The following is a 22,027-nucleotide window of genomic DNA, read 5'->3' as shown; positions in this document are numbered from 1 at the left end:
TGTTTGTTACATCTTACCCTGACAGCAGTGTTGGTATATAAGGCCTGTATAAGGAGTAGGAGTCTTATGTCAATTGTAGTGGCACTTAGCTTCTTCCAGAGAATATCTCTGGAAATGGAGTCAAAGGCAGATTTTAAATCAATAAAGGCTGCATATAACGATACTGTATTATTGGTCGCATATTTGTCCACCAAGTGGGACAATATCAAATTGTGTCCAATGGTAGATCGCCCCTCCCTAAAACCAGCCTGCTCATCAGTTAATAGATTTCCCTGCACAAGCCAACTTTGTAATTTCTCCAAGAGATAGCTTGCATATAATTTACTCAAGATACTCAGGAGGCTTATTGGTTTGTAGTTGGCTGGATCATCTCTTTGACCTGCTTTAAATATAGGTATAATAATGGCTTCTCCCCAGATCTCCAGGATAGCCCTAGTTGAATTGATGTAAGTGAATAATGAGGCCAGAAGGGGAGCCCACCAATCTACATTGTCCCGTAGTAGCTCTAGAGGTATCATATCGGGACCTGGGGCTTTGCCTTTCTTGAGCTTGTTAATCAAGCTCTCAACCTCCTTGGCTGTCACTGGAGGCCAAGGGGGTAAACCCATTATGTCCCCTTGGATCGGGGAAAATGATGAAGAGTTAGTATCAGTATACAATTTTTGAAAGAATACCTCCCAGGTCTCATGAGAAATGAAAGAGTCAATAGGAGAGAAGTCCTTGTACGAGTGGTTTTTAACCAGATTCCAAAACTGGTTCGAGATATTTTCGCTTGTTGACTGTATTATCCTAGTCCGTAGCGCTTTCATTTCTTCACTTTTTTTCGTTGCCACGAGTTTCTTATATACCTTCTTTTGATGCAAAAGGCATTGTTGTGCAGACAGAGTATCGGAACTCGAAGAGTTCTTGTAGACTTGATAGGCAGTATTAAGGTCGCTTTTTGCTTTCCGACAATCTTTATCGAACCAACGCATGGAGAAGTTCTTATGCATCTTTCTTTGGGCAGAAGCATCCTTTATTAATAGTGGCTTGAAGAGCTGAAGAAGATGGTCAAAGGGAGTCCGGAGATCCCGATCATGAGAGGTATTCATAATTTCAACTCTCCGTTCCCTTGCCTCCCTGTCCACAAGAATCCCCTTTACTTTTTGTGCTAGGTGGTTAGACCACCTAGCACAGCAGCCCATCTGAGATGTTACTAAAAAGTGTGGGCCAAATTTAGGGGTAGGATAGGATTGAGGGGCCAAGGGAGCCAAGTCGAATAAGAGTGGAAGATGGTCACTTGCTAATTCTGGCACAACCTGTAGACTTACAGCCTTGGAAAGTAGTCCAGGGCTAACTAGAAAATAATCAATGGTGCTACATCTAGAACCTGCCATAAAGGTGATGCTGTTGCATATATGGTTGTACAGCACAGTGCCCCCTATCCATGGGCACCTGTTGTCCCCTCTGAGGGGGGGAGAATGGGTCCTGGCTGCGATTCTCGTCCTTTCCATGAAGGCAGGAAGGTGGGTCATGTCAGCGACAGCCTCCACTTCGACACAGGAGGGGCGGACAAGTCTCTCCAGCAGCAGTCTGTGCATTCCTTCAAGGTGGATCCCTCACCTGGGGTGCTTAGTTTGGGCTGACTGTCCTCCTGGCTCCACCGTGTTTGGCTGGAGGGACCCACAATGGCATCAGCCCTCACTGCAATGTCGTCTTCTGTAGGGTGCTGAATAGGCTGCCCTGTCCATGACGGCAGGCCAGTGGGTGATGCTGGGGGTAGCCCACAGCTCTCCATGTGGGCACCTACCTGTCTGCCCACAATCCCTTTTCCTATGGGAACCGATGCCTCCCCCATGACAGGGGGGAAGGCATCCTCCAATGCCTCAATGGCCAGCATGTGAGCCTCCACTTCTACATGTTAGGGGCAGGTCCCACCTCCCACCCTTGGTTCTTTCTAATGACAGGATAACCCAATATCCCTGTACACGGTATTTGTCTCTCCTGTCAATCCAATACAGGTATTCAATGTATCCATGCATCCCTCTATCCTATACACCTATCCCATACAGCTATGCACCTGTCTATTGAGAAACCTATCTAACTAACTGTCCAATGCTCCATGTCCAGCCAGTGTGTTGTCTCTCCTGTCAATCCAATACAGGTATTCAATGTATCCATGCATCCCTCTATCCTATACACCTATCCCATACAGCTATGCACCTGTCTATTGAGAAACCTATCTAACTAACTGTCCAATGCTCCATGTCCAGCCAGTGTGTTTGGGCGGCAACAGCCTCTGCACCACGCGAGGTGTGGACAACAGCATTGGCTCCGATACCATGATGTCCCCATCTGGTGGACGTATGTTGGTGTCTCTGATGCACCAGGGTGTGTGTTTGTGTGTGCAAGGCCTCCGTGTACACCACTGTGTCTTGCTGGAGGGTTTTCTTTGCAGACTGTTGCTGGGTCATTTGGTTATGCGGCGGCCACTGACATGACCCACCTTACTTCCACCCAGAAAGTAGCCTCTCTGAGGCCTGGCAGGTGGGCACATGGGGGTGCTGCCGGTGAGTGGCCACACCCCCACCCCTTAGAGTTGAGGTGGCCTGCCACCACCTCCCTGAGCCTGCCAGGCCCAGCAGCCGCCAACCTAACCCACCTTCCAGCCGGGTGGAAAGTAGCTTCTCTGAGGCCTGGCGGGCAGGCACATGGGTGCTGCTGGCGAGCAGCCAACCCCCCTGCCCCCTAGAGGGGAGGCAGCCTGCCACCACCTCCTCGAGCCCGCCAGGCCCAGCGGCCACCGATGTGACCCACCTTACTTCCATCCATCTGGAAAGTAGCCTCTGGGAGGCCTGGCGGTTGGGCACATACCCCACCCCCTAGAGGGGAGGCGGCTGGCCTTCGAGTCCAACACTTGTACACGGGGCCAAAGTCAACTGGCGGCTCCAATTGTATCGAATGGGAGTTTCCTGGGGGCATCAGATTTGGGAATGTATAACTCCAAGATCCATGTTGCAATCTTGACCAAACTTGGGTGATGGCTGGAGGAGAGCTTGCTGAACACTCCCTGTGAATATGGGCTCTCTAAGTCCCAAGGGGGGCGTTCTGGCCCCCACGAACAATGAATACCGAACATGTTCATTAATGGGTCATGTTCATTACTGTTCATTTGTTCATGTTCGTCGATGGCAGTGAACAACGAACAGCGTGTTTGTTTTCCCCCCGTTTGTCTACTCATAACTTGATTGAATCATATTATTAAACATCACCCTTCCATTCAGAACCAGTAAGTATTTATTTTATTTATTTACTTTATTTATAGCCTGATATTGTCACTGAGATTCAAGGCAGATTATATAGCAGAATACAATGCAATCAAATAGCTTGGAACAACTAATAAGCAGTGCAATAATAATTGGATTATAAAAATTAGAAATAATGCAAAATTTCAGGTATGATATGTCAAGCAATACAGAAAAAAGAATCACAAAAATAAAAATCAGTGCAATGACAGCAAGATAATATACACAATATATACCATACACTGTAGTGGAGACTACAGTTCTGTTCTAATTATAAAGGCATTTCCTGAACCATTCCATTATACTATAGCCCTAACTACCTTTATAAAAATGTCCTCCTGTACAATTTTGTTTTATACAGTTTGTGGAACAATAGAATTGTTGGACCCAGACCTCTTCAGGCAGGCCGTTCCACATGGTGGGGGCCACAACAGAGAATGCACATGTATGGACAGCTGTTTATGTTACCCATTTACAGGGAGGCACCTTCAGAAAGCTTTGCTCAGAATACCATAGTTGTCATGGAGGAACATCGCATGACAGATGGTCCTATAGATATGAGGATTCAAGGGTTTCCAGGTGCCTGCTAGCACTCCAGCAGCCAGTGTGAAAAAAAAATCTCAATTGGTGTTGGCATGACATCACTTCTGGGAAACATGGAAGTAATGTCATACCTCTTTAGGAAAAAACATAAGAGTTGCTGATTCCTAAAGTAGTGATGTCACTTCTGGGTTTCCCCAGAAATGATGCCACACCATTACTGATGGCCACCTTCCATGTTCCTGTGCCATCTGATTTCCCACTGGTTGCTAGGCAACTATAGCTTTGTATGTGATGATAACCAGTACCTTGAACTGAACCCAGTAACTGATCAGTAGCCAATGGAGAGACTGTGGAATACTCCACCTAGCTCCCAATAGTAACTGAGCTTGTGGCATTCTAAACCAACTGGAGTTTCTGAGTTGACTTCAAGAGCAGACCCACATGGAATGTATTACTATAGTCTAGACTTGAGGTCACATTGGCCAAATCAAGGTAGCTATTATATTATTTATTATTCTTTATATTATATAAATATGTACACATTTTATTTATACTTAGTAAACTTTATTCAGTTTTTTAAGTTGCTACTTCATGAATGTTGTGGGTTTAATCTCCAGTAGCAATTTTGCTGTGCTTACATTGGGAACAGAAGGGAAGTGAACCCCTGCCCTTTATGTTGTGATCTGGCAAAGATCCATAAATATATTTCGACACCTTTAAAAGTCCAAATAAATGTATTTCATATATGTATTTAAGAATATCCACTAGCAGATTTCCCAAGGTATTAATGGAGGTGAGATGAAGAGAGACAGAAAAAAAATAGCCAAGTGGACTTTCACCACAGAATTTATTAGGAGTGTGAAGAAAGAACTTGGCTCGGACATATTTCTTATCTTGTGCTGATTCTGGCCCCAGAACTATTCCTCCATCTACTATTACAGTAATTACTGTTGAAGATTGTTTATTTAGAAATTTGCATATTGCAATTCTCTCCATTAGTTCAAGTCAGTTTCATTTATTGTAACTATATTTCCTCCTTTCCCCTGGCATCCCAGGATTCACATTAAAAACAAAACTAAAAACAACATGCCCCAGCTGTAAGAGTGTTCCTCCTCTGCTCAGGCTCAACCTGCCCCCCAAATTCTCCGGAATAGCTGTTTTACAGCCTTGCTTGAAATCAGAAGGGTATGAGCTCCCCTGACCCGAGAGGCTGTTCCAGAGGCATGGGGCAACCCCTGGAAAAGCCTGAGCCTGGATGGTGGCAGCACATACTGTAGACAACAGGAGTTCTGTTACTAGACCTTGCTGGAAAGAATGGAGATGTCACATAGGAACATGCAAGAAGAGGTATTCCTAGGGATGCCAAGCAGCACCCCAGCCCCTGCTGCTGCTTGGTAGACTATCTGGGGGTAAATAAGAAGGAAACTGCCATAACATTGTGTGATATAATTTCCTGGTTGAACCAAGAAGTGACATCACACACTCTGATGCCCCATTTTACCCACCCCCAGTCTGTCACCTAGGGTTGCCAACACTGGGTTGGGAAACTGGAAATCTGGGTGTGGAGTCTGGGGATGATGTGGTTTGAGGAGGGGGTATAGAATTTGGCCTCCAAAGCAGCCATTTTTTCTGGAGAACTGAGACCTGCAATCTGGAGATCAGTTGTAATTCTGGTAGATCTCCAGGCCCCACCTGGTGAATGGCAACCTTAATACTGCCAGATACCAACCACTGGCTGGCAACCTTTGGTGGTACTTGAAGTATGCAACATCAATAACAAATACAATAATAAAAATTAATATAGTTTTAAAAATTAAAAACAGGGACAGTTAAACAGCTGATTTCATAGGAATGCAGACTGAAACAGCAAAAACAATGTAAGAACTCAAGGGAATGGCCTTCTGCCAATTAAGTGCCAAAACAGAGAAACTGCATCACTTATGGCCACCCACCTTCATCCAGAGGGACACAAAGCAGTGTCTCTGATGGATCAGGCGTGCTCATACAAACACAGGCAGCCTGTCTTAATTCCTCTGTAGCTTAACCCATGGATATTTAGAACTAATGTCTAAGGGCCAAGCTACACATGACGAATGACACTTGAACAGCAAGTGTATTTCTCCCTGTTCACTTGCCCTCCACTCAATCCACTTGCCATTCAAATGTCATTCGTCATGTGTAGCTTGGCCCTAAGGGGAGAGGCTCAGGTGTCCTGGAACACATTGTATTTCTGGCATAATGTGATTTTTTCTGACTGGAAATCTCCCACTCTTCTATGTGCGGAGTTACTGGCAAGGGAAATGCAGTTTTGCTTTCTTGGTACACTTTGATGTAGTGTTGAGCATTGAACAGAGTTGAGCATTGAACAGAGTTGCCATGGCATACAGTTTAGCTTTTAATTACATGAAGTAAAATAAGAGGATTCAATCCAGAAAGTATAACAACTTTTGAGTAAAATTTTTGAACTGGCCACTGTAGTTGAACCTCATAACAACTCTTTGATTAGCAAGTAGTAACATTTATCTTCATGTCCTGAAAAGCCAGCTGCATATAAAGTTGCTCTTGAAGTCATATAACCAGGCAAGGCCAGTTTTTGTTTCTGGCCAGTTAAAACTTCTTCTCTTGGATAACAGCCTGGTATCCCAAACATATTAGAGCATGAGAAAATATAAAATACTCTACTTCAACAGAAATTACTATTATCCTGAAAGGCCGGGAGCTTACTATAGGTCTAGACTTGTGTGGCTTTAGGAGCAGTTATAATGCATTCTTTGGATTTTAATCAACAGTCTCTTGTCACTGGACTAGCAAAGGTCTTCTTTGCTATCACTACTCTCTGATTTTACCAGCGGCACTGCTCTGGCTTTTCTCCAGCTCTAGTAGCCTCTTTCTGGATTTTGGCATGCTATTTTGACAGGCAAATCATGTCTACATGCCATTGTCTCGTCTGATTGGGCTGTACAGAAGTGCTGGGGCAATTTCAAGGCCTGCATGAGGTCATAACAAGGATTTCAAATAGAGGGCATCATGATACTTTAAATTTTTTTTCTGTAAGTGAAACTTCAGGTGATTTCAGCTGCAGGCCACTCATGTGGATCTGTTCTTGAAGCTGACTCCATCAACGATGGATGTTTACGGACACATTCTTGATACCTAACTTGCTGGATATTGAACTATTACCTCCTAGTGAATATCTAATGATGTTCGGATCCTTCTTCAATGCTATAACAAACTGTATCCCTGACTATACAGGGATACAGGAACAGTTAAACAACTGATTTCATAGGATGTCCTAAAAATAGAAGCAGAGGTGTAGTGTTGTGTAGAGGTATAGTGCAGAGGTACACTATACCTTGACACTAAATTCAATGAATCTATTCACTATACAGGTGTGAAAAGGATGACATTTTGGCAGGGGTGGGTACTAGTGAGTGAACTGCCCATGCCTTGAAGCACTTTGCTTTGAGTCAGCTAGGATTTTTAAAGCCTTTTATGTGGTGGCCAGTACTTGCTAAAAGTCATGCTGTGGTGTTCCCCCAACCTTTCCAGTTCTGCCAACCCGAGACTGCTTCTGTCTCAATAATTTCAAGATTACCATCATCCTTAAATGATCCTGAAAAAAGAAATCCAATTACATTATTATGACTCTGAGCACTACAGTGAGAAATGGTTTAAGGAGTGTACACTGTAAATTGGCAAAATATTCTGAACTGTTTTATTTAGTGTGTTTCTGAGGTTAACAATTCAGACACTTGGACTTAAGAAGGTTCTAGAAGTTTATTTATGAAGAAATCTTAAGTTTTTCATTCATTCCTTTGAACTTCCACTGCTGGAGAAAAGATGATTATGACATTATGTTCTGCTTTGATTACTGATAGGCTAAGATGGAGGGAGGAGTGAATGTTAGCTGAGGTCTGTTAAGCAAAAGTAATTTTTAAAATGACAATAAGGCTGCTAAACTAACAAATTGCTAAAACAACAGTAAAATGGGATTAATTTCACTATCAGATCACACAAGACAAAATAACTTCAGAAGTACCTTAGATGTTCTGGATAGACAAACAGATCAATAAGAAGACATAATTGGCATGCCAGAATGACCGATAAGAGCTGACGAGTAGAAGATGAATTAAGGTGTCAAAGGACCCCTTCACAAAATGACTAATGAGAGCAACTAATGAGAGCAACATACATAAACTGTTCATAAATTATAATAATACAGATGCATTATTCTTTGATAATAGAAATGGAAACTCTTTGTAAATACTATCCTATGATAATTACTTAGTCCTTTGGTGGTTTCTTTTGGATATTTTCATTTTTCAAACAGGCCTGTAGATAATTTCATATGCTGAAGGTGGCAAATGGATAACAGTTTGCTTAAAAAGGAGGACATCGTTCATGCCAAGGCAGTATTTTCTTTGCCAGGGTCAAGTCCTGTAATCTGTAGTAATTTTTTAAAGGATGGTATCTCTTTAAGAAGCCAGAAGGTAAGCAAATGATGATGCTCCTAGGGGTATACCTTGACTTTCATATCCTTTTTTCTGTGTATCAGGAAGGAGCTCAGCTACACCCCATTCTTTGAACTATGCAACTATACCTGTAAAATTAAGGGATAAGTATGGAGATATTCAGTATGACTTTCTTTACTTTGCTCTGTTCTGGTTTTGCTCATGTTACCGCCTAGGCCGAGTGGAGGGAGCAGGGGAACCCGCAACAGACCGAGACCACACGAAGATTTGGGTAAAACATGGCCACAACTTTATTAACAGCAGAACACAAGGAGTATTGGCGCTGCATGTGGGTCAGATCCGCCAAAAGCATCGGCTGCCCCGCCTGACAGCCGATGAGCCTCAACCCCCCCCAGACCCAGGCTGGGGGAGGGACCCCAAGGAGTGACATTTAAGGGGAGATCACCTGGGTGTACACCCCTGGGTGATTCCCCTGCCACCTGGGAGTGAGGATGCCGTGGCAGCCCCCGAGCTGGGCATGCATCCCCATGCCTCACCCCCAAGATTCCTTAAGGGAATCTCCTTAAGGGGGAGCCTGGGGCGGAGGCCCCCGGCTCCCCCCAAAAAGGGATCTGACCCAATGCCCACCGCCCAAAGTTGTGACGAAAGCAAAACATGAAGCAAAGGGAGTGGTGGGTGGGAGACCGCAGACCGAGGAGAAGTGAGGTGGGCGGGGACGGCAGCTGGGTAAATACCCCACTGCCGGACCAGAGAGAAAACCGCGGACCCAAGGTCCGCGGCCAATCCCCGCCCCCCCAGGGCTGGCCTGGGCCGCTGTGATTGGTCGGCCCCAGATTTGAATCCGATTGGGCGCCGGCCCGCCCGGGCGTCCCGGGCGAGCCGACGCCCAGCCGTTGCCTGCTCCCCGTCTCCCTCCCGGCCCGCCGGCGGCAACCGGGCGCCAGGTAAGTCTGGTCGCCCCTGTTTACCGCCTAGGCCGAGTGGAGGGAGCAGGGGAACCCGCAACAGACCGAGACCACACGAAGATTTGGGTAAAACATGGCCACAACTTTATTAACAGCAGAACACAAGGAGTATTGGCGCTGCATGTGGGTCAGATCCGCCAAAAGCATCGGCTGCCCCGCCTGACAGCCGATGAGCCTCAACCCCCCCCAGACCCAGGCTGGGGGAGGGACCCCAAGGAGTGACATTTAAGGGGAGATCACCTGGGTGTACACCCCTGGGTGATTCCCCTGCCACCTGGGAGTGAGGATGCCGTGGCAGCCCCCGAGCTGGGCATGCATCCCCATGCCTCACCCCCAAGATTCCTTAAGGGAATCTCCTTAAGGGGGAGCCTGGGGCGGAGGCCCCCGGCTCCCCCCAAAAAGGGATCTGACCCAATGCCCACCGCCACCAGAGCCGCCTGTGGCTCCCGCCAACACTCCTACTGCTGGCACCAGTCCAACAAGCCATCCCGGAGATCCTGGAGCCAAATGTCCTGCCCCCAACTGGCCAGATGGACGCCATCGGGGGCGAAAAGGGGGGCGATGCTGTGAGAAATGTCCCAGTGCGCGATGAAACGACCGCCGACTTCCTCAACATGGCGACGCATAGCCCGAGCGACCCTCTGCCTGATGCCATCAACTTTCTTGGGGCACCATGCCCCGCGCCAGACCCGCCTCTGGAGTAAGTCCGACCAGATCAGGGCCGTCCGAGGGAAAAGTCCTTGCAGGCGACCCAGGTCAGCGCACATGGCACGTTGAAGATCCGGCCCCTCGCGTTTGCCCAAGTCGTTCTCCCCCAGTTGAATGATGAACGCATCGGGGGGGCCGAGCCGGCGGGCCTGGCGAACCAGCATCGGGAGGAGGGAGTCCCACAGCATGCCCCGTACTCCCATCCAGTGGATCTGCAGGCGATCTTCCAAGCCCAGGTGGCATCCCCAGCCCGATGACGCCGCATACTTCCCGGCCCAATGGACAATGCTGTGCCCGCAGATCCAAACTGACCTTCTTGGCCCTGTGGAAAGACCAAATGAACAACCACCACGTCAGTGCCCAGTCGCCCACTGCGGGCGGATGTAAGAGTGAAAGGCCCGGGACCGCCAGCGCCCCACAGCCATGATGGCCCTGTCCGACAGCCCGAGGTTGGCTGCCTCTGTGGCGGCTCCAATGCGGAAGGAATGGGTGCCGAACTCGGAGGGGGGGAGCCCCGCCGACCCCAGGCAGGCCCGCAGGAGGGACGCGAACTGATAGCGGGTGAGGGGAGAGAGATCCCCGTGGATGAGGAAAGGGCCCTGCCGGGAAGGACGAACGCGCAAGTAGGCTCCCACCGCCCGCACTGGGCACAGCGGCCCTCGCCGGGAGGCCCGTAGGCAAATGGCGGCCCCTTTTCCGCGTTGATCTGTTTTGGAACGGCGGATAGTAATGAGCACCTGTCGGGGGGACCAGGCCACGTCTGTGAAAGACAGTGCCCTGCCGTTCGTGTCCGCCCGAGAACCCGCCACCAGCTCGCTCACTCTGAGGGCCCCGAAGAAGGCCAAGGAGAAAGCGGTGCGGAATAGCTGCACCTCGAAGGAGGACCAGCAAAGGTCAGGCAGCACCCTTAAGATGCGGCGCAGGATGGATAGGGAAATGGGCCGCCTCCTGTCTGGAAGGGGAGGGGCCAGCCTAGCCCAGCCCTCTATGGCCCTGCGAGGGATGAAACCGCAGCATGGGTCAGGGAAACCTAGCGCTTTGCAGAAGAAGGACACAGCCGCCAAGTCATGCCGCATGGAGCGGGGGGCCCGCCCCAGGGCCCGCAGATGAGCCAGGTACCGCAGCACCTCCTCCTGAGAGGGGGGCCGAAACGCCCCGGCCCCCGCCCCCCACGTGAAGCCCCGAAAACGCTCAACCGCTGCCGCGTAGGACTTGAGCGTGGTAGGGGCCACAGAACCGAGTACTCCCTGCATCACGATGTCTCTCCAGCCCGCCACAGCTCCTCCGGAAATGGGTCGGGGGTGCGTTGAGCCTCTGGAGCCAGCGCAAAGAACCTCTCCATCTGGAATCGAGACAATGCGTCTGCCAGGCCGTTGTCCACACCTGCTACGTGCCGGGCCGAGAAGGTAACGTTAGCTGCCAGACAAACCAGGACGAAACGGCGAACCAGCCGCATGACCCGCTCAGAGCGAGAGGACTGCTTATTGATGACCCGGACGGTGGCCTGGTTGTCGCACCAGAACACCACCCGCCTGTCCCGTAGGACCTCTCCCCAGATGGAGACCGCCACCAGGATGGGAAAAAACTCGAGGAATGTGAGATCCCGCAAGACCCCTGACCCCTCCCATGAGGATGGCCAGCGCTGGGCGCACCAGCGGCCCCTGAAGTATACCCCGAAACCCAGGCTGCCAGCAGCATCAGAGTGGACCTGGAGCGCGGTCCCCAGGTCGAGGGGATCCTGCCAAAGGGAAACCCCATTGAACGTGGACAAGAAACGCAGCCAGACCTCCAAGTCTGCCTTGATCCCCTTGGTGAGGCGAATGTGGTGGTGGGGGGCGACCACCCCCCGGCAAGCCCCGGAGAGCCGCGCACAGAAGGCCCGCCCCGGGGACACTACCCTGCAAGCAAAATTGAGGTGACCAATAATAGACTGAAGCTCCCTAAGGGTGCATTTCTCCCGGGCCAGCGTCCCCGCGATCAGATCCTGAAGGCGCCTGAGCTTGTCCGAAGGAAGCCGTGACAGCCCCGCCGCCGAGTCCAGCTCAATGCCCAAGTAGGTGAGGCGGGACGCCGGGCCTTCCGTCTTTTCCGGGGCGAGGGGGACCCCCAACTCTGCCGCCATCGCCTGAAAGGTACACAGCCGCTCGGCACATTCCGCGCTGTTAGGCGGAGCCACGATCATAAAGTCATCGAGATAATGCGTGATAAAGGGGGCCCCCATGCGCTCCTTGGCAGCCCATTCCAGGAATGTGCTGAAGGTCTCGAAGGCTGAGCAGGCTACGGAACATCCCATCGGCATGGCCTTGTCCACGTACCACATGCCCTGGAATTTAAACCCTAACAGGCACTGGTCGTCAGGGTGGACCGGTAGCAAGCGGAACGCTGACTGGACGTCGCATTTTGCCATAAGGGCACCCCGCCCGCAGGCCCTGACTAACCTGACCGCATGGTCGAAAGATGCATACCTGACTGAGCAGAGCTCTGGCGGGATGGCCTCGTTTACCGAGGAGCCCCGCGGGTAGGAGAGGTGGTGTATGAGGCGGTACTCACCCGGGGTTTTCTTGGGCACCACCCCCAGAGGGGAAACCCTGAGGTTAGGCAGGGGGGGGCTGGGAAAAGGACCTGCCACCCGGCCCGCCGCGACCTCTTTGGAAATTTTTTGCAGCCACCACGTGGGGCAGCTCCCTGGCCGATTTTAGATTGCCCGCAGAGGTAGCCACCCGGGGGCCCAAGGAGGGGATGCGGAACCCACGCGAAAAGCCCTCCCTCAGGAAATTGGCGGCCTGTCTATCGGGGTATCGCGCCAACAGGGGAATCAAGGCCCACAGCCTGATAGGTGTGCGGGCAAGGCCGAGGAGCTCGCAAGAGGGGCTAGTTCCCACCGCCGGCAGGTTGGGAGGCTGCGGAGCCGGACCCTCCCTCCCTGCGAGCGTTGCTCCCGGAGGGCCGGCCACCTCGAAAGGGCTGGGCCACAGCGGACCCACGGGGGCAGGCGGGGCGGGCGTGGGCGCCCCCACAGGCATCGCAGTTGTGCTCGAAACGGCACCTAGGCCGCTGGCATCTCCCTTGGTTGTATTCCCAGCATAGGCCCCTCCCCCTGTCCCTGCGAGGGGGCCAACGGCCGGGACGGGAGCCCTCCCCTTTGCCTTTCATGTGGGGGCCCACCAACCAGAGCCATAGCTTCTGGTTGATGAGGTCCCACCGCGTGCGGGGGTTATGGGAGGCGCGCTTCCTAAAGGCCTCGTCATAATCCAAGGCCGCCGAGTCCCCCGCCAAAGCCCGGGCCCGAAGCACGTTCCCCAAGTGATTGGTGAGGTGCCACCCCCTGTCAGGGTAGGCGGCCTGGACCACCCCTAAATAAACTGTGAAGCCCTCCAGCCAGTTGGAAAAGGTGCGCTCGGCGGCCTCCTTTTTTGCCCCTTTTTTCTCCCGCTTGGACGAGGGGGCAGACCTTCCGTCCTCTGCCTCCGGCCTTAGCAGGGTAAGGACGTCTAAATAAAAGCCGTCCAATATGCGCTCCCGGACCTTGCGGGGGAGGTGAATGCCGGGGGGGTCCTCGTTATCCGTGAAGGATGAGGTGGGTGGGGAGGAGTCATTGGCACCCCAGACCTCCCGGGGGTCCCCCTCCCCGTGACAGCCCCTGGCCCGCCGGCGCTGGGCCCAGTCGGGGAGACCAGGGACGCCAGAAGCCACTTCCCAATAGCTCCCGTCCTGTTCCCCCTCGTCCGAGGATGAAGACTCACCTGTCGTCCAGTCGCTGTCTGAGTCCTCCTGACGCCGCCGATGGCCTCCCTTCCCATGTGCCGTCCGCCTTCTCTTAGCCGACCGCTTCCGCCGTCTGCTGGTTGACCTCTCGGGGCTGGATGAAGGGGAGCGCGAGTCATACCCCCTGGGTCGTGCCGCACCTCTCTTTGACTTGTTGCTCCCCTTCCGCTGGGGGACCTCGACAGGCTGTGTGGCTGCAGCCACTGCCACGGGCCCGGAGTTCCCCAAGTTCTCCACCCTGGCTGTCAGGGCCTCCAACGCCAGGCTGATGCTTTGCAGAGCGGAGGGGTTGGGATCCCACTCAGGGCCCCTTTGCGGAGCATTGCCACCGTTCCTCCCCTTGCCCAATCTGCCGGGCCTGGCAGCCGAGGGGGCTGGCCCGCTGGTTGCCCTGTCCCCTTGCTTGGACCCTGGCTTACGACTAGGCTGCCCCATGCGCTGCCCCTTTGCTGTCCTGGGGGCTCGGGGCTGTGCGGGAGTATTGCCAACGGCCTTGCCCCGAGTGGGCTTTGCCTGGCTGGCCCTGCTGCTCTGGGGGGCTGCAGCTGGGGGCCGCCCCCCTCTAGTGCCCTTGCCGCCCCCCCGTGATCCCTTACTCCCCCCAGCTCTCCTCCCTGATGGGGCCATGCCTGCTGGAGGCGCGGCCAATACCCTGTGCCCGAGCGGGGGAAGGGAAGATAGGGGAAAGACCAAGGGACGCAATAAAATGTCCCCCCCCCCGGCAAAGGGATGAGAGGGGAGCGGAGGAGAATGCCAGCTGGTCCCTGCCGGGCTGCTGCCGCTTCACCAAGGCACGGGGGTAGAGGCTCAGCTAGACCTCTCCCCACGTGCTCGAGTCCTCCGTCTGGTCGCCGCTTCTGCCGCTCGCTGCTCCTTTGCCCCGACGAAGCACGGGGGCCGAGGCTCAGCTCAACCTCGCCCACGCGTCCTCTCTCCGCCGCTCTTCCTCCTCCGACGATGACTTCTCCGCCGCCCGGTCGCCGCCTCGCTCTCGCGTGTTCTCCCCGGCCGCTCCTCTTCCTCCGACGAGGCCTTCTCCGCCGCCTGGTTGCCGCCGCCTGTCGTCTCCTCTTCAGCTCGCTGCTGTTGCTCCGCCCGCAGACCGAGGAGAAGTGAGGTGGGCGGGGACGGCAGCTGGGTAAATACCCCACTGCCGGACCAGAGAGAAAACCGCGGACCCAAGGTCCGCGGCCAATCCCCGCCCCCCCAGGGCTGGCCTGGGCCGCCGTGATTGGTCGGCCCCGGATTTGAATCCGATTGGGCGCCGGCCCGCCCGGGCGTCCCGGGCGAGCCGACGCCCAGCCGTTGCCTGCTCCCCGTCTCCCTCCCGGCCCGCCGGCGGCAACCGGGCGCCAGGTAAGTCTGGTCGCCCCTGTTTTCCTCCAGTTGCCTGCATGCATCTTTCCTAGGATATGGTTACAGGACTAATATCCCAAGGTTTTCATAAATTTGTATCAAATTTATATACATTTATATCAAAAGCCAAACTCCTGTATACTGTCTATATTTTTGCTAATGACTAGTAACGAATTCAACCCAAACTTAAATATTTAGCTTTATAGCAAATCTTTAAGAGGAGAATTTTTCATACATATGGTGTTCACTCCATTGATTCTTTTCTCTGATGGAGCAATTTAGTGCAAGGAAGTCAATGAGACAGATCCTATAAAATGTGAATGCAAGGATGCTCAACATGGATCACCCCCACCTATGCTTTCCCAAGCAGCCCCTCAAGATCTCTAGAACAATGATGTTAGAGGTTGTGGGAGCTGTGCGGATGAAATGCCATACATGCCAGAGGGCTGCAGTGAGGGGACTATGCAAAAGTGCTGTTTCCTTTTCTGTCCGCCGTGCTTCCACTGGCACAAGTTCTAGTGGCAGCGTCTCCTCAGTGCAACCCAACCAAGGCTGCATGGCTTTTGTACCACACCAGTTCCACTTCATCTAGCATCTACTTTTTAACGATTGGAGGTCTTGTAGGGAATGAGAAGAATAAAATGGACCCACCACCAATCTCGCGGCAAATACCAGACAACGTCAAGTGATCTTAAGTATTAACAATGAACAAAAAGCATATTTTGTTTTACTATTTTTGTTTCACTGTGCTAACAAAATGTGTTATTTCTGAATCATGTCATCTGAACTGAACAATTTGGCAGCAAGGCTTGTGAGCATAATTTCAGCTGACAAAGTTACAAGCTAACAATGATTGTATTCGGTCTTACTGCTTTATAAGGATAACAAAAATACTTTGATCATTTCTGAATATTTTAAGGTAATAGCTGACACCAGTGTTCGTGAACTAAATGAAACAAACCGTACAACTTTTGCTTCACATTTCTAAGAAGCAGGCCACCTTAAAAGTGATTTCTTGGCTACTCTTGGAATTCTGCCACCAGATTATTGGAAAACAAAATTCAAATAGATACTATTATACCTTGGAATGTAAGAACATAGGGTTCAGTTTAAATTCTTACAAAACTTAACTTTTTTGGTAAACAGTAGCCATATACACAATAATTATATTTTTGAGAAGTTTAATTATGCAAAAGTAATAAAACATTAAAAATACTTAAGCTTGTGAACACAGGGTGATAGGAAAACTGAACAAAAAAGTGAAAGGTTACCACACAACACAGATTTGACAAAACTGATGGGCAAGGCTTGTGGTACAGTTTTGATCGGAAATATTACATAATTGTTTTGATTAAAATATCAAAAATGATAAACAAACATTGATTATGGTAAAGGATGTGCTCAAAATGTAGTTGAAAATATTTTAAAATGTTTAGAAAACAGTATTCTAGCAGATCTACAGTCTTAATATACAATGGCACTTATACATTGGAGATGCTGGGGCTAGCTGTACAATATTGACTGAAGAACTGAATTGTGGTAGAAGACATTAGACAAATTCACCAAGCAAACCATATTAGAGGGAGAATAGGACATGGAAGTAGAGGCTGACAGATAGTGCCATTGGGTATAAACTGAAATGAATGGAAGTTACAAAATAAAATGGTGTCATCCACTCTTTTTCCATTGGGCTTGGACAGAAATTTCTTCTTAACTATGCCTATAATTCCCAAACTGGAGAGGTGATCCATAGAAATACCCACGGCACATACAATTAACTGCTATGGAGATAATTCCAGAGGAGTTAGCCGTGTTAGTCTGTAGTAGCAAAATCAAAAAGAGTCCAGTAGCACCTTTAAGACTAACCAATTTTATTGTAGCATAAGCTTTCGAGAATCATAGTTCTCTTCGTCAGATGCATGGAGGGCAAAAAGAAACTGGTCAGATATAGAGGAGGAGAGGGGAGGGCGGAGTAGATGCAAAAAGCTTCTACTGATATGGTTATCTCATTATCAGAGGTAACTGATTTCCTCAACAGAAGCAAACTGATCTCCATATCAGAAGGAGCTGTTTGCATCTCCATATCAGAAGGAGCTGTTTGCATCTACTCCACCCTCCCCTCTCCTCCTCTATATCTGACCAGTTTCTTTTTGCCCTCCATGCATCTGACGAAGAGAACTGTGATTCTCGAAAGCTTATGCTACAATAAAATTGGTTAGTCTTAAAGGTGCTACTGGACTCTTTTTGATTTTGCTATGGAGAGCAACATTCTCCCAATCTAGTGAGACGGTTGACATATGTGGAGAGAAGGAGCAGGGGGAACCCTAAGATTTATATGCAGCAAGTTGTGTGGACACTGTTATATTCATAGATCCGCTGACTTTCCTCTCTGTTGGGGATTATAAATACTGTCCAGGCAGACCTCTCATTGATCTGTTTGGTGGGATAGGAACATCACATTATTTTTGGATATGTAAATGTGGGTGTAATAGTGTTTTACTGAAGTCTAGATAACCTCACATATCCCATGAATCAGGAAGTAAATAAGGGTTGTTGCCAATGTACACATTGAAATGTAGTAAAGTAGCTATTAATGTTATTTATTAATATGGGGTAGGGGGGAGGTATTTTAGAATTGGCCTTGTTGCAACTTAGTGGCTCATAGTTAGTGACAGGGATGACTAAATTTTCGTTGAAGAAATTCCTACAACTCCAGAAAAAAGTTTTGCATCCCCAAGCTGTACCCCGAACCCTACTCAAATCTACTGAAAACAACCTCAAACCAGAATATCAATATAACTGAAAACTCAACCCTCCAGTTCTGAGACATTACCATTGTGAATCTAAAAACAAAGCAGCTTGGAAGCCAATGAGGTTTTCTGTTTTTAAAACAAGGTTTTGTTATTAGGGTTAAATTTATTTTTAATTCAGTTCTGAAAAACAAATTTAAGACCATGATTTATACAAATAATTATACTTGAAAATGTACTGCTATTTATAGAAAAGTGTGTTTGTGCTGATGCTGAATTGATATTTGCCAGGGAAATCTTGAGATTAAACATTACAAAGACAAAAACAATGACTATGGATATTAATCATGCCGACCTTTTTAAAGGAACTTGTTTAGTTCTGTTTCTTTACTATACAAATGTCATTACAATAAATTGTTCAATTTATTAATTAAAATCCAATCAATATCAAATAATTATCTGGTGATTTTGTTTCAACTGTACTATTACATTACAATCACATAATACATTTTCTACATAAAGCCCTTTCAAAATTTCATAGGGATTTATAAGGAAAAATGGAATAAAATTGCATAATTTTACTTAAAAATATTCCGGGTATAGAAGTCAAAGCACCTGAACACTTATGTTTGTAGTACCAGAGCATGATCTGCATGATTTTTCTGATGTTGATGATTATTTTCATGGAAAGCTTTGCAATGCAAAACAAACAATATTTACAGTAAAATCTTAAGCAGAATTACTCCAGTCTTAAGCCCATTGATTTCAATGGGCTTAGACTGGAGTAACTCTACTTAGGATTTCACTGTTAAGAGTATAACTGGTAAATTATAATAATGCCAATAGAATTTTATTGCTTGTTATATCAAAGGTCATGGAACATACTTCTATATGCCCCAATATACCTGGAGACTGCATGTGGAAGGAAGTTTGCAATCACTAACTGAACGAGGAACCAAGAGCACAATTAGATCCACCAGCAAGGGATGTCCTTGTACGGCCCTTTTAAAAATAAAGCTAAAATACCCATCAACTGCTATTCAACAAGGGAGATGGAGTTTGCCCTTTGCTACCCAGCAATGTATAGGCAGGATTTCAAGATTTTTTTTTTAAGGGCCGTATGCATGTACAGGCCCTGCTGCTCCATTTTTCCGCTTTTTGGGTTGGAGCTTAAATGTAGTGTTTGAAAGCGGGACAGTTTACCCATCAAATAGTTTGCTACCATTTACTCAATTTACTGAATCACTCAGTGTTTCAAACTTTCTGCCCCATAAATACTTTGTTGTGGATATATATAGATAAGATAGATGAGCATCTCTGTAAGAAAAGCAGAAGTGCAATCATATGAATCCCTGAACTAATGACATTTTACCTTGGAAACACCTGTAATTATCAACCACATCCAACTTTCAACTATCACCTCCTCTTCCTTTTTTTAACACCACCCAACACAAAACTATAATATGATTCACCGGAAATTTCTCTTTGAAAAGAATACATCTTAAAAGATTACAGAGACTCACACTTTCTCTCTAATTGCATTTTGTGGTTTCAAGTCTGAACATTACACTCCATTAACATAACCATAGTTTTAGTTACTTCATCATTCTTAATTAAGCTATGCAGGAAAAAATAACGCCCATATGCTACTTTCCAGTTATATTAACATAAAGTATTAACACAGTGCATTATGCTCTTCAGTTTCACTACTGAGGTCTAGTATTTAATCAAGTTTACCATAAACTGCTTTTTTATTTTTAAAAAATCCCATTTCTGCTACCTTAATTAAATTAATGTAAAATAAACCCCATATCAGGATGTAATTTTTTTAAAATTCAATTTTATTTTGATCACAGGACATTTCTATAAAACCAGAATTGACTTGTTTGGTCCCATAACTTTGTTTTCCATTGATCACTTCCATTTAAAGGTTTCTGTAATTGCTGATTTTTTTAGCAATATGGATGAAATGTCAGAAGAGGAAAAACAGAAGATTAGCAGCTCTGCTCTTATAATCTGTCATAGTAATGCTAATTATACCACACAGTTTTTTCAGTATGCTTTCTTTGGACCCTGAAACAGTAAGTGAGAAAAATATCACATCATTTGGTATATTTAGGCATTAACACTGTAAAAAGTGGTTTTGTGCACCTGTATTATGGAATTCCAGTTTGTTAGCAACTGAGCATGCAAATGGCAGCTATTTGCTTTTTCTTTGAGTCCTTCAAATTAGCAAGAAATTTTCTGAAAACATTTTACATTTGGTAGATTTGTGCATTGTATGTAGGCAATGGGTTTATAAATTGTCTCCAGGCTGATACTGTGGTTCTGTAGCAGTAAAATAGTCTTCTAAGAAAGACTGAATATATTCAAATGTTGGTCTTTCATCAGGATCTTTCTTCCAACACAGTTTCATTAACTCATGAAGAGATTCTGGGCACCCTTGAGGACAAGGCATTCTGTAGCCACGTTCCACTTGTTCCAAAACTTCTCGGTTCACCATACCTACAATTTTTTAAAAAGAAAGAAATCCAATAACTTGGAAAACCTTTAAAGAAGTTAAGTGCTATTCTAAGAGTAAACAAGAGTAAACAAGAGTAAACAGTGCTGAACAATCTGCACTGGCTGTGCATCTGTTTCTGGGCATAGTTCAAAGTGCTTGTTTCTAGCTTTACGGCTCTAAATGGCTTGGGACCAGAGTACTTGAAGGTCTGCCTTCACCTCTATTGTCCAACTTTCCCAGTGAAGACGCTCTCCTAAAGCCCTGTTCTCTGTGCCCCCCCTTCAGAGGTGCGGCATATGGCTTTTTCAGTGGTGGCACCTTTAGAATGCCCCCCATGAGGCTTGCTTGGCACCTCCCTTGTTTTCCTGTAGACACCAGGCTAAAACATTCCTTTTTACCCAGGTTTTAAATTAAAGGGTTTTATTTCTTAAATGTTTTATGATCTGTATCTGTTCAAGGATCATTTTATCCACATCATTTTAGGATGATCAATGTGTATTTTATGCCGTTATGTCCTGGCTTGTTTGAATGGCTTTGGCTTGTTTGAATGATTTTGTATTATTTAGTTGTAAGTCACCTTGAGCAAGGGTCTGGAGAGGCAGAATATGCATTTTCTAAATCAATCAATAAATTGATGTCTGTTAACTTAATCCTTGAAAAATAGATCAGAAATCAGAGTCTATATGCATGTGCTTTTGAAACCACAATTATCATGGCTGGAGCCCAAACAAGCTTGCAAGCTTCATTGCATGCAAGCAGAGATACTGATCTTCTTTTCTGGTGGCAGCAATTCAAATGGTTTACAATTGGTCCACCACCTTTTGAAGTGGGCTCATCATTAGAGATATTATTAGAAAAGGAATGGAGCTGGAAAACCCCCATGTACATGCACCCCTCTGGATTCCAGCTAATATTAGCGCCAGATTGAATGAGTTTGTAAAACCAACCCATGCTTAAAAACCACCACTATTGTGGCATGAATCCCCTTTTGAGAATCCCCAGCTCCCCACAAGTGCTTTCCATGCAGAATGTAGCAGGTTTAATCCCTGGCATCTCCAGTTAAAAGGATTTCAGATAAGAGGGCTAGAAGAAGAGTCTTCTGGCTGTCATGACCCCCTCTGACCCACACAATGACTCAGACTCAGAATCCCCATAAGAAGAGCCTGAGGAGCCACGGTCAGTAACTGTGGTGGACCAGAGGAAGCAGGAAGGGACCGGCACTACAGGAGCACCTGCAGACGTCTCAATGGTGCCAGAGAACACCCTGTCAGAGCCTGTGAAGGAAACCTCGCCATCAGCCCAAGACTGTCACCAGGACCTCTGCAAGCCAGGACCTGAACTTGGGCTTGTAGTCCCCCAGGACCCTCTCCCAGTCTGCAGAAACTTTGGCAGTAGAAGGACTGGGCTGAGGTAGCACAGAGGAGGCAAAGTGCTAGACTGGTTGCATACAACCCCATGGTAGAGTTAGAGCAGTGCACTGAGGGTGGTTCCTTGCACGATCCCGGCCAGTGCATAAAACAGCTTCAGGGACTCCAGCACTCAGCAGCAGTGCCACTGGCCAATTCCCTCCCAACCTCCTTAAACCAAGACTTGGGAAGACAGCATGTGCTGGATCAACCAGTTTGCAAGGAGTGTGAGATCCAGTTCCAGTGTGAGACCTTGAGTGTGAGATCCAGTTCCA

General features: G+C 48.1%; 1 protein-coding gene across 1 annotated transcript in view; it reads right to left on the bottom strand.

Moving 5' to 3' along the window:
* Window positions 1-18,253: 18,253 nt before the first annotated feature.
* Window positions 18,254-22,027, bottom strand: part of YES1 (YES proto-oncogene 1, Src family tyrosine kinase) — a 69,383-nt gene continuing 65,609 nt past the window's right edge. The window contains exon 12 of the mRNA XM_054984674.1: window positions 18,254-20,348. Within this exon, the coding sequence (XP_054840649.1) occupies window positions 20,140-20,348 (209 nt within the window). The 3' untranslated portion in view covers window positions 18,254-20,139. The remainder of the gene's footprint in view (window positions 20,349-22,027) is intronic.

Source organism: Eublepharis macularius, chromosome 7 (genome assembly GCF_028583425.1).
Source record: "Eublepharis macularius isolate TG4126 chromosome 7, MPM_Emac_v1.0, whole genome shotgun sequence".
Lineage (NCBI taxonomy): Eukaryota > Metazoa > Chordata > Lepidosauria > Squamata > Eublepharidae > Eublepharis > Eublepharis macularius.
This window is presented reverse-complemented; position numbering and strand designations above follow the sequence as displayed.